Genomic DNA, 16,595 nt, shown 5'->3' with positions numbered 1-16,595 from the left:
ACAAGTACTTCCACTGTTTCACTGTTTCACTGTTGCTGAACTGTTACACCGTCTGTAGGTATAGTTCCATCTCGTGGCTATTCTTTGTAACTACATGTTACAGGGGCATTTCCCCGAATACTCCATATTTCTCTGGTTTTAAAGCTGACTCCATGAGGAGACTGGTCTTTGCCATTCTGTACTCATTAGTGCTATTGCTTCATATCTGCTTAGTAAATTACAAATTATAACTACTCCGTGTTTGGTTATTTGGCCAATTGCCTGTGTCCTTACAGATATATTTAAAAAATAAGGAATGTCTATAGAATTTTAAAAACTGAACATAACCACCATCACAAAATTACTAAAATGTACAGTTACTGTGGGTTTTAAAAAGAAAAGTAGTAGAGTAGGGCCAAATGGACAGCCATTCTAATTCTTGACTGCTGCATGAGAGATGGATTGGATTTAATTGGTGTCTGATTTGATGTAACACAGTATTTACCATGTCAGTGCTGAGGTAGTGTGCTCACATGGCTTTGTTGGAAAATATAGAGTTTATGTAAGTGTTATGGTTGGTTTGTCGACAAAGCCATTCATTGACACTTCTGATATGGTGACTGTATGTACTGATAGTTAAGGCAACATAACCTATTCCATAGTGTAATTCAATTTAATATTAAAGCAGGTAATCTGGCATTCCCTCAAATATTCATTTACAGGTAGTCCCCAGGTTACATACAAAATAGGGACTGTAGGTTTGTTCTTAAGTTTAATTTGTATGTAAGTCGGAACAGGTACAAATATTTTAGAAATGCAATTAGGACAGATGTTTGTCTCCTAATAATAAACATATTTTTAGGCAGCATGGTGTCAGTTGCTGTAAAAAATCCTCACTGTAAGTTAAAATAGAGCCTAGACATTCAATAACTTGCTTTAGCAAGCTGTGCTTTGATATGCAAAAAGAAACAACTGCAGAGTTTGTCTTGGTCAATAAAGAGTTACAAGGGGCTGCAGAAAGAGCTCACCCCCCTAAGATCAACCACAACCTCAGCCATGTTTATCAAAAGATTTCTTCTACAAGTCATGCAAACCGCTCCCCCCTTGAAGCCTCTGATCTGAAGAAGCGAGCAGGGAAGCCTCGTTTGTATCTAGGAGGCGTCCGTATGTTCGAAGTCCTTAACCCCAAGACTAGCTGTACTGCCATTGAAACACATCGATATTGATGATTCCCACAAGGCTATGTCTGAGTCTCTCATTTATAAATTGAGCCCTTAGTGTGGGCCTTAGAACAATATTCTTCAAAAATTTCCTATAAGAAATAAGATACAGACAACCAATCTACAATTTGTGCTTACGGTTTCATGTTGAAAAAATCTTTAATTCCTTCTGGAGTGCTGCTAGGACTTTTACTTTTGTTCTTGTCTGCTGTGAATTTATCCTTTGTCCAGGTTAGATGTACTTTTTCTTGAGTGGTGTCTGGCTCTTCTGGAGGAGACTGGGGGGTGGAACCTGTTGCATTTTTATCATGTATTAATTGTACCTGAAATAAACAAACCCTTAGCGTTAGTGAAACACAAAATGTATAGTGAAAGATAAGAAATTCAGCTGCAATTTTTAACAAAGGTCTTAAGTATTCAGAGGCTCCAAATTAATGATAGTGTTACCTCTTCCTCCGCCTTTTCTTCACAATCTCCCACTTGTTCTTCTGGGACACTTAAATGTAACCTGGAGTTTGTTGGGTTCTTCCTCCTGATTGATCCACGGGACTCATCAGTAATGCTCTGAATCTGTATAGGAGGGATTGGAAGACCTCTTAAAGCAGATTTTTTCAATCTTTTAAACATGAGAGAAACCCTTGAAATAACTTTTAGGTCTTTAAGAACTCCTGCTATAAGGCTGATCTATATCCACTGACTGATAATTACTGACATGTCTAATAAATAGACAAATAGGACCAATGAGACCCCAGAACAACTGGAAAATCCTCTGCATTAAAAAAACATGTGCAGTAATGGATCTTTGTCTACAGCGCCACACTGGTTCTTCAAGTCGTTTAATAACTTTCTTAGAGTAGGGCAATGCCTAGATATTGCCTACTAAAAAAAAAACAATAAAGGCCTTAGCCTAAAGAATAAGTTATTATGCAGCAGAGTGTTTGTGTACAGAGAAAAGTTTATTCACATAAAAGTTTTGGGGTTAGGCGGTCTCCCTTCACTTTGAATCCCAGGAAGGAATTTTAAAAAATGAAAACAGATTTAACCCTCACAGACTATAAGACAGATCTGTGTTTGTTGGGCTAGTTCTCTGAAGATAATAAATCATTCTATATACTGATTTACCAAGGTAATTTAATAACTTGGACAGGGAAATGCCTAAAAATTGGCTGCTATGAAAACACTGATTTTCCTGAGTTTCTAAATTGGGCTTTTCCTTACCTGAAAATGTAAATTTATATGAATTACTACCTGATTTAGGTTAAGTTACCTCTCTTTCCCGCTCTGTCTTGGTGAGGTGCATTTGTTTCAAGATTTGTGATCTTTGTTCCATCACTAGAGTCTTCTCATAAGTGTATGCAGAAATATCACTGTCATGCTAAAAAGAAAAAAACACATAAACACACAGCATTTTCATTTATTTATACAGAACAGAAAATAAACTACATAATTGTGTAAAATATTTTTTGCGAATAAATAATAATTCCAATAAATCTACCGATATAAAACCCAGGAAAATAAAATAAAAATGGTATATATATATATGTGTGTTGCAGAATAAAGTAATTGCATTTATTTTTTTAATGCTTTATTGTATCCATAGTATGTTATATGTTTTTTTTTTGTCTATTGATGTAACTCTTTGTGTGCATTAGGGTAAGTGTGCATAGGCATTGTTTTCCTGCATTTCTTTGGAACACACCTCAAACACAGATCATCACAATCCCAATGACTTTTTTATTGAACAGTGCACATGGCAGTTCAGGGGTTGCATTTGACTTGCTTTGTGCTGCTTTTCTTTTGGTGCAGAATGTTTTATTGAGGTGGTTTGAACTGCCATCAAAGTAGGTTGAATGTGGCACATTAAATGCCGTTTTTGCAATTCAAATGCTTTCATTAGCCTTCGAATAGCTATTTATCTATAAATGTGATCTCTATTCAAATGCTAATGTGTTCAAATAGCAAAAGACAGCATTATAAAAGAATGTCTATGGACACTTACCCTTGTCATTGCTCTTTAGGCCCTGATGAAGGGGGATCAGTAAGCCCCTGAAACGTGTTAAAAATGCTGTGTGTTATACCATGGAAAATAAAAAATGTATTTCATTGGTGAAAAATAGCTGTGGGACTTTTATCCTTTCTCATTTTTAAATACTAAAACCATTGAAGAGGTTCTGACTCATTCTTTCTGTAATAAAAAAGCGTTTCATTGATTTTTGAGTGAAAGCTGACATATTCCCAGTAAATTCCCCTTTTATATAAAGAAATATTCATTGATTTAGAAATGCTAACGTATATTTATCAAAACAACTTAATAAATCCCCAAATAAGCTTTGTCATGTCCATGTGTGCAAGTCCAAGATCCGATCATCAATGGTAGGTCAATACAGAAAACAAGGAAGAAGATGGCAATAGTATTTACCATGGTCATGTAGTCTTTTCAGTGTGGGGTTTAATTAGTTATTGAAAAAAAATAAACATAAAGAGCTAAGGCAAATATGCTAAAATATGTTTGAGTATTTATAACAGCAAGAAATTTATAGAATGGGGTGGACGCTCTCCTTTCACTTTCTGTTCTAGTGACTGGCAATGGGTACACAGACAGTAATTAAATAAATGAGAGAGGTTTTAACATTCACAGAATAGGTGACAGATCTGTGTTTGTTGGGCTAGTTTTATAAGATTGGAATCCTGTATAATTATCTAGCTATTGTGATGCTATATGCTCGTATATGTATGTATGTAGGTTGTACAAAAGCTTCATTCTATTATCAGTTTATTGTTGTAAATAATATTAAAAGTTCCACATCAGTCTAGGTGTCAATTATTTATGATTTTAATTATTAATTATTTATGATTTTTTGAAAGATCTAAAGATTTATATTGAACAATCAATATCAAAAGAACAAGTTGAATTCCTGTATATTTATAAGTAATATCATTTGCACTTTTTTTTTAAATTTCTCGTTGTTTATGCCTTTTTTTGTATAATTTAAACATTTTCATTTAACAGATTAAAAAAAAATCCAACTTCAATCAATTTTGTTGGCAGAATAAACATAAAAGTGTCCTTCAAAGAAGACAGGTAATGCTAAAAATCAGTCCGGTCTGATGTTTTTCACTCCTTGAAGAACTTTAACCTAAAGAATCTTCAAAATCTAACACTTCTAGGAGATTAGATTAGATGCCAGTTTTTAATGTTTCGATCCGCCAGGCTCAGTCAATATTGTGTCCTGTAGTGATAAAGAATCCGGTGGAAAATACCACAGCAGGGGAGCAGGCATCAGATTGTTGGATTCTGAAGGTTTTTTTTTTTTTTAGTTCATTCTAACAATAGTCACTTTAATGTACAATTAGGCCAAATTCAGGCTAGCGTTCAATAGACACAGTGTTTACTGCCTCTGAGTGCCTACTGGCATCTATCTGTTAGGTGTCTGGGAGCGGTATCGGGTCGTAACCTGTCTTGTAAATGGTTGTGCAGGCAATTATATTATTCTTACACATCAATTTGCAAATGCTAACGAAGTAAATTGTGTCCAATATTGATGCACAGAGATGAAGAGGTCTTGAATTATCCTAATTTCTAAGTGCCTGCGAAGTCCCTAGAATTGATACATTCAGATTATATAGGTATGGCCCATTTTGCCTTTGATTAAGCTGTATCATTTGATATCATAAAATGAGAGCATCTGTTATAGCTGAGGCTATGGCATTGCACTATTGAATGGTGGGGAACTTCAAGTGTTAGCCTATATTTACACAACTGCCTGTAGTAGTCATGTGTAATACTACATACACTGTCTATGCATTCTTATGCATTTAAATTATATTTTCAAAAAAAGACATATTAGTGACATGCTTGAAAATATATTTTTTTAAGGAAACAAAATGCATTGTGATACAAAAGTACAAAAGATACAAGAGTTCTTATTGTATCTGTGCCAAGTTGGTAAACTTCCGCTATTGACGATAATCAGTTTAAGATGTTCACAATTATGCAGCTCAGTAGGTATAGATAATTTATTAACTGTATTTAAAATATCAACTAGTGCAAGTATTTGAATATCACATAATATGAGCTAAATGCAACTCCAGTACAGCAGCACTCAGACTTGCAGAGGATCACGAATCAGTGCCAATCAAGTGTGCTGCATGCAAATGTCAATGACAAATATTCATAGGAAAAGAGCAGACAGGTGAATTTATCAGTCTGCGGCTATTTTTTCACTGTTGTTTAAATGTTCAGGATTGGGAGAGTACACCATTGTATTCGATACTGTTTCTAGTAGTGACATTTTCCTGGCTGTGTTGTTTGAAAGAGCTGTATACATTTTTAGTTGGACAGAAGTACACAGCATTTTAACTTCTGTATATATCTAGAGTCCAGCTTAATTAGTCTAAGGAGAAACTCAGGAACTTGAGATATAACATACAGATTTAATAGAATAAAACTCACCATTTCCACCACTTCCACTTCCGCAATAATTCTCAGATGATACAAGAAGGTAGTCAGATCTTTCTTCATCTGGATACTATTATCATCCATTTGAGCCACGGTAAAGATCCTCATCGTGCATCTCTTCCAGACCTTTTGTAGAAAGGGCACATATAATGGTTCACTTGAGACAAGATTATGGTCTTTTTATTGGAAGCCCTGGGTTTTTGTGTTAACAAGTATAATGGCTGAATTACATTTACATTAAATTGCACTCCAGTAATTGTAAGAGAAATGAAAGAGCATAATGAAATAGAATCATACCTGTTTTTTCTCAGCTAACCCACAGTTGTTATTAAGAAAGTGCCAGTAATTATTTATCTAACAAATGAGAAAATGACCACCATATATGCAGCTATTTTACATGCGTAAGAGATAACTAATGCTGTTCCATTTTCTTTAGCAGGCCAAAAATACTGAATTGCTTTTTTTTTGTTATATCGTGTTACCATCCTGTTTTGTACCTTTACATATAGGCCTAAAGAATAGCTAACTGGCCTTTTAAAATAGGCTTCTTTCATTAGATATAACTTACAGTTATCTTAGGGATGTTTGTTTTGGTAATGTGTATCTAAACTTTTTACCCCTTTCTCATCGTACTGTATTTAAGGAGGAGCAATGTTGTCATCTTTGCTTCTATCCTGATTTGGATTACAAACACCTCCTCCTCCATTTTTAGTTCACAAATGATACTTGGGAAAACATTGTATAGGATTTCCAAAGTTCAAAGGGTACATCAGGTATTTCTGTACTTGCAGAAAACTATATTTATTATACAGTATTTATGTAGCGCCCACATATTATGCAGTGCTGTACATTAAATAGGGGTTTCAAATGACAGATACAGACAGTGAAACAAGAGGAGGAGAGGACCCTGCCCGGAAGAACTTACATTCTAAGAAGTGGTATTTATTCCCAAAAAACATGCAGTTAGGTTAATTGGCTTCCCCCAATTAGTTGACCTTAGACTGTAATAAAGACATTTGACCATGATCGGGACATTAGATTGTAAGCTTCTTTGAGGGACAGCTAGTGACATGACTAGGGATTTTTGTACAGCGCTGCACAATATGATGGCTCTATATAAATACTGTGTAATAATAAAGAATACGTGGGGAGGCAGCACAAAATAGGAGGGGGGACGTGGAATGGTGGGTTCTAAGCTTGGAAAAACTAACACAGTAATCATATCTAAAAACTAACAATCTGCAATATATTATTATGTAGGATTTAAAGACCGTTCATGCCAGCCCCCCACCTCAACATAAATAATTTTAAAAGCCAATTGTAAGCAAAATGTTGGCCTTTCCCCTCTTCTCTAAAACTACATACCTTGGTCCCAACCATTTAATATAACAACATGTCTTGCTTTGTTTGTATAAACAGCAGATAGTGCTCCCTAGTTGGGTTAGGGGAAGCCCATTGATGAATCTTTGTTATTGGTTTAGGCAACCAACAGGAAAGGTACTAGAGAGTAGAGATATTTGCACAGGATTCCTATCCTGTGGGAACTAGCAGGTGGACGAATCTCGAATCTCACCTGGGAGATAATTGATGAGGAGGTACTGAGGGTGGAGATATAACATAGAGCCAGGAGCTCAGTCAAGGAATGTGCTCGAGACACAGACAGGTGCTCTGTGTGAGGGATGTGCTGGAGACACAGAGAGGTGCTCTGTGTGAGGGATGTGCTGGAGACACAGACAGGTGGTCTGTGTGAGGAAGAGGAAAAAGACCCTAATGGAGAGGGCTTGAGAGCATTCAGCTCCACTGTGTTCCTGAGAAAGAGAGAGAGAGACACAAGACTACAGAAAGAGGGAGAGAGACAAGACTGTACAGAAAGAGGGACAGAGACAAAACTCTACGGAAAGAGGGAGAGAGACAAGACTATACAGACAAGGTGACTCTAGTTTTTCTGCCTATTTGAAAATGGATATAGACACGGGACAGCTGAAGAAAAGTGCTTGTGTGTTTGATTTTTACCCAGTTTACATTAAGCCTTCCTCCTGGGATGATTTTGTTGTTGTTTTTTTCAATAAAACCCTGATATGGCATCCAGTCCTGCTAGTTGCCTACCATTTGTCAAGCTAATTCCCACAATGGGTACATGGTAATCCAGGTAAACAAATATTTAAGGAGGATAATTTACCTGGTCATGCACTCATCGACCTGTATATGGCTGGCTTAACTGACAATTATTTAATTGTTACTTTTATTGTGTTTCAGCTAACCAATAACGAGTGTGAACATTAATATTTTGTTCTAAAAAAACACTTATCAAGAATTCCTATTTCTATGGAGCTTATCATTACTTTTCCTTTGAAAGAAATAGAAGGTAAATTCAGGTTAAAAATTTAGAAATATAAAATGCAGATACAAGGTTCCTTTTGTCCAATAATAAACTATATTTCATCCATTTACAGATAATTACCTTATGGTGACGTAGTAGGAATGGCAACAGCATCAGCATGCCACCATCATGGACAACCCACCAAACATCGATATTGCCTTCAGAAAATCTCTCTTGATTTCCAGGGAACATGCTGACGTTTTTGGTAACGATCAGAGCTAAGTGAGCTGCAGTTGTTTCTCTTACAAGCTCTGTAAAAATGAAAAGTAGTAGAAACATTGGCCACAAATCCAAATAAATAATAGACAAACCTAAAGCCTGGATGTCTGTGTCATTCAAAGAAGCAAATTCTGAACTTTATTACATTGTCTACAGAAGCTTTTGCAAAAGTTGACAATTCTTGCAAATAATATACGGTTAATTATTCATTTAAGTTTTTTTCCTTACCTGCTCTAAATTAATGACTGATGGTCTATATAGGGGGTAGGAGTCAGGTTTAGCACTGTTGACTATGGGACTACTGAGAGACTTAGTAAAGGTAAGGTTATACTTCTACTAGAAATTAGAACAAACAGATACCTGCTATATATTAATAGATAATAGGTAACATTTTTTTTTACCAATGAAGTTTCTCCAGGTCTGGTGGTCTTCCTTCTGCCTCCAATTCCGAGGCCATCCAACAAGGACAGTATTATGCAGCAGTCCTCCAAGTCCACTGGACTGAATCAGATGAGAAATACCATCCCGAATGTTTGAAGAAGTGACCACTTTGCAAAATCCCTTGACTTTCTCAGCTTCCATAAGACGACGGATCGACTGGTTTGATAAACAAAAAAAAATACCCTAAAACCCAACTTCACTCACATCTTTTTTTATTGAATTAATTAAGCAAGCTATATGCAGTATTGTTAATCATTTGAACAAAGTCATTGAATCAGTTGAAAATCAAATAAAACATTTCCATCAATCTGTAAGGAACTTACCCGCCCTGCGAGCCCGCGGTGTCCCTGGGGTTCCCAGCCACAGAGGGGGACGCCACAGTAGCAGGCAGCATGGCCGAGGCTGCTGCCCTGCTCCCAGCTTGTCTGTCTCTACAGGCGGAGGGATCCGCCCTGGCCAAAGTACTGTTCAGCCAGGCAGCAGCCCTTGCATCCCTTTGGATGTGGTTCCTGCTCCCAGCACTCCTTTGCAAGTGCAAAGTAGTGCACGTCCTAGGGGTACTGTGGGAAGAGGTGCGCGTGTCACCATGCGTCCCTCTTGTACCCCCCGAGGGCGTGGCACTCGGCTGCCTCGCCCTAGGGCGGGACAGACTTAGTTTGAATTCCCTGCGGCCAATCAGCTGCAGGGGATTTACTCAGTCTCCTATCAGACAGTGCCAGGTGGCGCAAGGTGATTGGACATCCTGGCCATTTAAGGAGAGCCTGTCCATTACACCATTGCCCGCTATAGCCTCTGTTACCACAGTGTGCTTGGGTGTGTCTTTGTGTATGTTAAACTTTATCTGCTTGTCATCTCCTCAGTGACCTGGTCTGAAACTAATTCTGATTGAACTCTGCCAGCCCTGACCTCGGATTGTTATTGACCATTCTGCCTGCTGCCAGCCCTGACCTCGGATTGTTACTGACCTGCATTTGCCTTATCCTTCTGTACCTTGCTTGATTGAAATTAACCCTTGCTGTGCTGTTTTGAATAAACCTGATTCAAGGATATCTGGAGTTGGTTGTGGTTTGTGTGCCCAGGCGCATTACACAATCATACTTTTAGCCTTTGAGAATGTTATATTGCCATCATTCAACTTTGGGAGAATTCTCCATACTTCATTTCAATATAAAGGGTGTTCGATAAAACATAAGCTGGTTGTCCAAGAAGAGAAACACCACTAAAAGCAGATAGTATAGTCCAGATTGAAGTTTACTAAACTTTGTCTGGGCTGTGTCCTAATTTAGGAGATCTCTGTTCTCTTCCAGTTCTGTCTGACAGCTATGCCTTTGACAGGACGTTTGTGGAAACACATGGTTATTGAGACACAGAGATCAAAACAACTCTAACAAAGGTTTTTGCATTGCTCATGAACAAAAATAAGTCCCAATTGAGGAATCTTCTTTCTATTGTATCTAACATACAACTATATACTGGTAATAGGGCCATCTTTACTCACTGCATGTTTTAAACCTAACCAGCACGTGGCTCAATTCATTTAACTAATTACCCCTCAAGGTCCATCCAATTTTATTAGTCAAGTACTTGGTTCAAAAGTACCAAATCCTGATAAAATGGGATTTACCAATTCCTCCTATTGGTGAGATAGAACTGGAAGAGAACAGAGATCTCCTAAACTAGGACACAGCCCAGACAACGTTTAAACTGTATCTTTAATCAAAAATTCCTTTAGTTTAAATTGTGGATAAGAATGGGAAAGAATTAGGACTTCTATCTGGTTTTTACTACTTTCTATGTCTCTAGGACATTTTTTCCTTACTTCCTGTACTGCTTGGAACGGTTTCACCAGACAGGTAGAAAATCTGCAACAGGAATAGCAACAAAAATACACAGCAGGAGTTCTAGCTTTCCTCGACTGTACAAAAGAAATTAATTTTTGTTTATGTCTGTGTTACTGTTTTAAAGTTAAATTGTTTTTAACAGGAAAAAAAGTGGGGGAAATCTCTCTCACAGAGCCTTGGATATCAGTAAAAATGTTCCCACTGGTAAAACTTTTCAAAGATAAGAAAACATTTTAGCTGGACCTATACTTTAATACTTAACTAAAGTTCTAACTTTCTCAAATCTATCCATACACAAACAGAAACATTGGCTCGAGTTTGAATTTAAATACATCATTGTATAACATGCTCCTTACTTCCTCAGCACGCTGGACCTGTGGATGGTTCTCCAAATACGTCCCTTCCAACACTGAGCCAACAATAGTTAGACCTTTGCCTGCTTTCAGCTGAGAGGTCAAGGAAAGGAGCTGAGGGTGAACAACGTTTTGGTCCTGATCTACTCGAACCAAAACAAGCAACTGTGGTCTACAAGAAGACAGAAAAGACAGCTATTAAAATTTCATCCCAAGTGTTTCACAAATTTTAAAGATGACTTAATGACAAATTTTAAAGAAGACTAAAGCAACTTAGCACATATGCTGCCTACACATACCTCCAATTTTTGGTGTGTGGAGGACCTTCTTCCAACCTAAGAAGAGCATACCGGGCAGCACTTAGTGACAGGCCACGAATTCCATCTCCCCACTCCTTCTCGGCCCTGAACACAAAAATATAATGTAAAAACCCCCTTGTTGTCTTTTCTCCTAGACACACATACCATTATACCATTAAACAAGAAGATGTGTGCACTTTTTGCATTATCAAGTGTTTGTGTTTAATATTAAAGGGGAAGTTAGTTGGGAATGTTGAAATTGGAATATTGGTGCTTAGAGTCTGATGTTGCTATACTCAAAAATCTAAAATATATTGGTCTTTGAAAAACAAAAAATGTAAACATTTATACAAATATATAAAAATGTTTTTTTTGGTTGGTGTCCTATTGACTTGATGTTGATTTTTGACATCATGTCCCTGTAGTTAAATATGACTTTTTAGCAGGCAATTTACAAAATTAAAATTATATGTGTGTAGTTGCTTTAAATGTACTCACCCTCTGTACTCAATGTACTTGTAGATAAGACCAGCGATTGACATGGCTACAAGAGCATAATACCAGGAACAGATAAACATGAGTGAAAGGCAAAGACTCATACCAAGAAAAGATAGGGTCCTATGGGAAAGAAAGGCAGAAAAATCATTATTATTTTGGGAGTTTGGTCTAAAGAACCAGAGAACATTTTATTTTTCCGAACTCTAAAATGAAATTTTGACTTGAAACACTTGCCTTCCGTTAGGCATTTTTAATGGAAAGTTGGGTGTGGAGGTTTCTAGTTTAGGGTTATATCAAACAATCTGTCTATTTTATTTTAGTGCAGTTGGCTCTCACTCACCAGTGATAATATTTGAAGCGAGGCCTCCAATTCGGAGTCCTGAGCAATGTCTGAACTGCACACGCCAAGTTAACAAACATGTAACACATCAAGAAAAACCTGTAGTTATAGAAAAGAAGAAAAAGAGAAAGAAGCTAGAAAATTAGGTGAAATTCAAGGGTAAAGAAGAATCTGAGGTAAGTTAAGTAAGTATTGAAAAAAAGAGAAGTGTAAGTACTGAGACCAAAGATACAGGAGACATACATGGAAAGAATAGGTGCAACTTCATCCAGTGATGCAATGAGGATGCCAATTTCACAGATACAAGCAGTCAGCAAGAGGGCCCACGTAGGTTCTCCATTTGCTTTTCCATGGCCAAATACCTGTTTACATAGAAAGGAACAAAATCATACCTTACCATATTAAAATTTATATTGGAACCCAACACATACATTAGAGTTCGATTTATGCTTTTTTTTCAAGATTCATCAACTTTCAGTTTATAGTTTAAACATACATTTTAGAGCAACATAATTTGAACAATATAGAGAAAGAACAAACCTGCATGTCACATTACAATGGGCAGATAATAGGATAACAGGAACAGGAAAAAAAATCAGATATAAAATATATATATATGTGTCTGACTTACTCTTAGGAAAGGCACAATGCCATCTCGAGATATGGCCTGCAGAAGCCTTGGTGCTCCTGTTAAACTCTGTAAACCAGCTCCGCATGTAGAGAAGAAGGACCCAATCACAATGACCCAGGGGGATGGCCAGGCCAATGTTCCCACCACTAAATTCCCATTTACAGCTTCTCCAAACCTGCAAGAGAGTCAGTAAGAAAAAAATCTGCACAAAATGATGCATATAAAAAGCAAATTTTTTTCATCAAAATATCAGAGGATCTGAAAAATCGATTCTGAGCTGATTATGATGAAGGCAAACTACAAGTAGGTCCATAAATATTTGGACATAGACAACTTTTTTTCTAATTTTGGTTCTGTGCATTACCACAATTCACTTTAAATGAAACAACTCGGTCCCATTTGAACTGCAGACATTCAGCTTTAATTCGGTGGGTTGAACAAAAAGCTTGCATAAAAATGTAGAGAACTAAAGCCTTTTTTTTACACAATCACCCTATTTCAAGGGCTCAAAAATAATTGGACAATTGACTCAAAGACCTGGACGTCCACAGAAGACAACAGTGTTGGATGATCACAGAATCATTTCCATGGTGAAGAAAAACACCTGATCTGAACCCAATTGAGCATGCATTTTACTTGCTGAAGACTAAACTTCGGACAGAAAGGCCCACAAACAAACAGCAACAGAAAGACGCTGCAGTAAAGGCCTGGCAGAGCATTAAAAAGAGGAAACCGAGCATCTGGTGAGGTCCATGAGTTCAAAACTACAGGCTGTCACTGCCAGCAAAGGGTTTTTAACCAGGTATTAGAAATGAACATTTTATTTTCTGCTTTTTAATTTGTCCAATTACTTTTGAGCCCCTGAAATAAAGTGACTGTGTTTAAAAAAAGGCATTTTTATGCAATCGTTTTGTTCAACCCACTGAATTAAAGTTGTTTCATTTAAAATGAATTGTGGTAATGTACAAAACCAAAATTAGAAAAAAGTTGTCTCTGTCCAAATATTTAAAGACCTAACTGTATTTTATTGATTCATAAAAGACATCACATGAAATAAAAGAAGCTGAAAGTAGAATTGGGTAATAAACATAATATTAAAAATCAGAAAGCTACAATGTGCCACTATTTAAAAAACTAAAGGTCCAGCACTGAAAGAGACAAAAGGTCAGCAGTGAAAGTTGGATCTGATGTGATTTCATCTTTTAACCATTTAACGTGATCCTTAACTCTATTTTACACTGTTGATATTTATATCCTGCTTTAGACCACACATGTATTACTTTTCTGTCTCTCTTTGATTTAGTGTTTTAGAGGGGCCTGATTTTTCTGACTTGGACTTTGTTCAATATGGTTATTTCAGGGGCCAGTAAGGGCACTTCAATTGTCCAACATTTATTGCCATTGCTTGCATGCATTTATTGCCAATGCATTGTAATGCATTCTAAACAATTGTATAGCAAAAGCACTTTCACCATCTCAACTTCCTCCTTCCTGCACTTCCAGTACTTGACAGCCTTCTAATCACTAATTTTAATGCAGTGGGGTTTAATAGGAAATGATTAGAGCAGAATGCCAACACCTGACTTTACCAATGTCTGTGTCTCTTATGAACTTTAAGGATATATTTCTGCATGGCACCTGCAACTTCAAAGGTCATTGATGGTTTGTTTAAACGCACAATCACATTATAATGGTAAATACCAATACTTTAATACCCATAGCAAGGCCACACATGTACTGTAAATGCATTCTAGATTTGGTAAATAAAATATATCTAAATAAAGTTTTAGAATACTCACTTGTCTCTTAAGACAACCCCCTCGATACATGCGCCAAACAGAATAACAGAGGAGATATCTAGACAGTTGTAAAGGAGAAAGTCAGAAAATTTTAAATGTGGTTGTGATAGTTAAACAGTGGCTTTCATTAGTTTTGCCAGGGGGATAAAAAATTGTATTTGAAGAGGGGAGTCTGCTATAATATATTTTGTAACAATGTATGCAAGGCAAATTATTGTATAACAATATCTTTTAGAATAAAATTTCAATAGACATGGTCAAGGTATTCATAGGGTTTGTATAGTGTAGCAGTATTGGGTGTCAACTGATGTAGACTATACTATGAGCTGTGCTATGCTGCAAAGCAAGTACTGTACATTGAAAAAAAGTGAATTGAGTCACATATTGTGTTACCACAAAGAACATGTATAGGTTCCTAAAATCAAACATAAATGGCGTCATACACACTGAAAATAAAGAACAAAGATAGTAACAATATCAAACTATCATGCTAGTTCAGAAGAACTTGAGAGAAGAAGGAATATTAGAAAGTACTGTTTAACCAAAATTGCGGCTGTTTGGAACAGACTTCCAGTAGAAATACTGAATAAATCAACACTAACTTTTTTTTTCTAAAGTAGAAACAGAGAAAACAGCTTTTTTGTCAGTTTTTCCAAACAGGATAATTGTATGAAGGGAGGTAACCACTCTTGGGCCAAATCTTAAGCACCTCAGATAACAATGTTAACAAAGGGGTCCAGACTCAAAGGACCATTTGGTCTTCTTTTGCCTTCACTCTTCTGTGTTTTTGTACACAGATTTTGTGTTTCAAAAGGAACAGCTAAATGATTTTCAGAAATCTTCAGAATTTCACCTCCTCTCAGTCAGTAGGCTACAGGGATAAGCTGTGTACATTTCTGGTCTGTTGATCTACATGGCCATGTGCCTTACAGTAACTTCTGTTCAACAAGGAGACATGTTGCGAGCTCTCAACGTCAGAACAGCTCAAGGTTTATTTTCTTGCTAATATGTATTTGTATATAGCAAATCATGCATTTTATGACTACCATTGATGGATTAATTGTACCATGGGGCCTGGGCTGTTCCTTCTAATTTGACTGGATCATGCATAAGGTTTAGTGTACACAGATTATTGTGTTTTGTCTGTGTTGGATAAATATTTTTTATAGAATTTGGAAGGCATTGTTGAATTGGATTTTACATAGCTGTACACTCCCAGCAATTTGCCCATATAAAAATTGTGCACTTTTTATTAGGTGCTGAAACACATAGTTTTTTACAAGGTTCTTCCTAAACAGTAACAGCTTTTTTGGCAATAGCTATGGTGTACCACAGGATTCAAATGACTACCTTGATATATGGTGATACTTAAAAGTAACTGATCTGTAAAGGGGCGTCAAAAAGCCAGAGATCATGCTGATCACTAATATAGAGCTGGGATCTCAGTACCACCAGTTTGTGATTGATGATCACTAGGGACAAGTACAGCCCAGTGACCATGGGAACTGAACTGCAGATGAACTCTCAATGAAGAAACTCTATTGAGAGTTCATCTGCAGTTCCACTGCGATCCCCGGGCAGTAGAGGTTAATTAACCTCTAGTGCCCCTGGATCACAGTGGATTCTCAGGGCTGCATTCGTTCATGCAGCCCTGGGAATTCTGTGTGTGATCCCCAGCACTAGAGGTTAAGTGGGCACAAGTCTTCCCATTCAAAACCTCTAGTGCTCTCTGATTGGCTGAGGAAAGCTTTCCTCAGCCAATCAGAGAGCACTAGAGGTTTTGAATGGGAAGACTTGTCCCCACTTAACCTCTAGTGCCAGGGATCGCACACTGAGCTGATCAATGGATGCAGCCAACGCTGCATTCATTAATCAGCACAGCCCGCAATTTTTTTTTTTTTAATATTTATTTTTTAAAACATTTTGATTTCTTTAAATTCCATCTCGCTCATCCCTACTGATCACTTACTACTGTTTATCTGGATATAAAGGATTCCCCCTTGGATCACCAGAAAGCATTTACCACTTTGAAAGTGGAAAATGCCATAGACAAGAAGTCCCTTAAACTAGATTGGGAGTGTTTGTTTCAATCACACTGTTTAAAAGGGGTGATCACAGCCACCAAAGACATGAGTG

General features: G+C 37.0%; 1 protein-coding gene across 1 annotated transcript in view; it reads right to left on the bottom strand.

The window, feature by feature from the left end:
• SLC12A5 (solute carrier family 12 member 5) overlaps positions 1-16,595 on the bottom strand; it is a 66,686-nt gene that overhangs the window by 7,076 nt on the left and 43,015 nt on the right. Inside the window, exons 11-23 of the mRNA XM_072403801.1 lie at positions 14,460-14,517; positions 12,661-12,835; positions 12,273-12,391; positions 12,030-12,128; positions 11,690-11,809; positions 11,192-11,296; positions 10,896-11,064; positions 8,659-8,854; positions 8,120-8,289; positions 5,653-5,784; positions 2,467-2,574; positions 1,647-1,769; positions 1,338-1,522 (exon numbers count right to left, since the gene is read on the bottom strand). Of these exons, the coding sequence (XP_072259902.1) occupies positions 1,338-1,522; positions 1,647-1,769; positions 2,467-2,574; positions 5,653-5,784; positions 8,120-8,289; positions 8,659-8,854; positions 10,896-11,064; positions 11,192-11,296; positions 11,690-11,809; positions 12,030-12,128; positions 12,273-12,391; positions 12,661-12,835; positions 14,460-14,517 (1,759 nt within the window). The remainder of the gene's footprint in view (positions 1-1,337; positions 1,523-1,646; positions 1,770-2,466; positions 2,575-5,652; positions 5,785-8,119; positions 8,290-8,658; positions 8,855-10,895; positions 11,065-11,191; positions 11,297-11,689; positions 11,810-12,029; positions 12,129-12,272; positions 12,392-12,660; positions 12,836-14,459; positions 14,518-16,595) is intronic.

The sequence above is a fragment of the Pyxicephalus adspersus genome, chromosome 3 (assembly GCF_032062135.1).
Source record: "Pyxicephalus adspersus chromosome 3, UCB_Pads_2.0, whole genome shotgun sequence".
NCBI classification, from domain to species: domain Eukaryota; kingdom Metazoa; phylum Chordata; class Amphibia; order Anura; family Pyxicephalidae; genus Pyxicephalus; species Pyxicephalus adspersus.
Note: the sequence above shows the minus strand (reverse complement) of the source record. Positions and strands in the feature narration are given on the sequence as shown.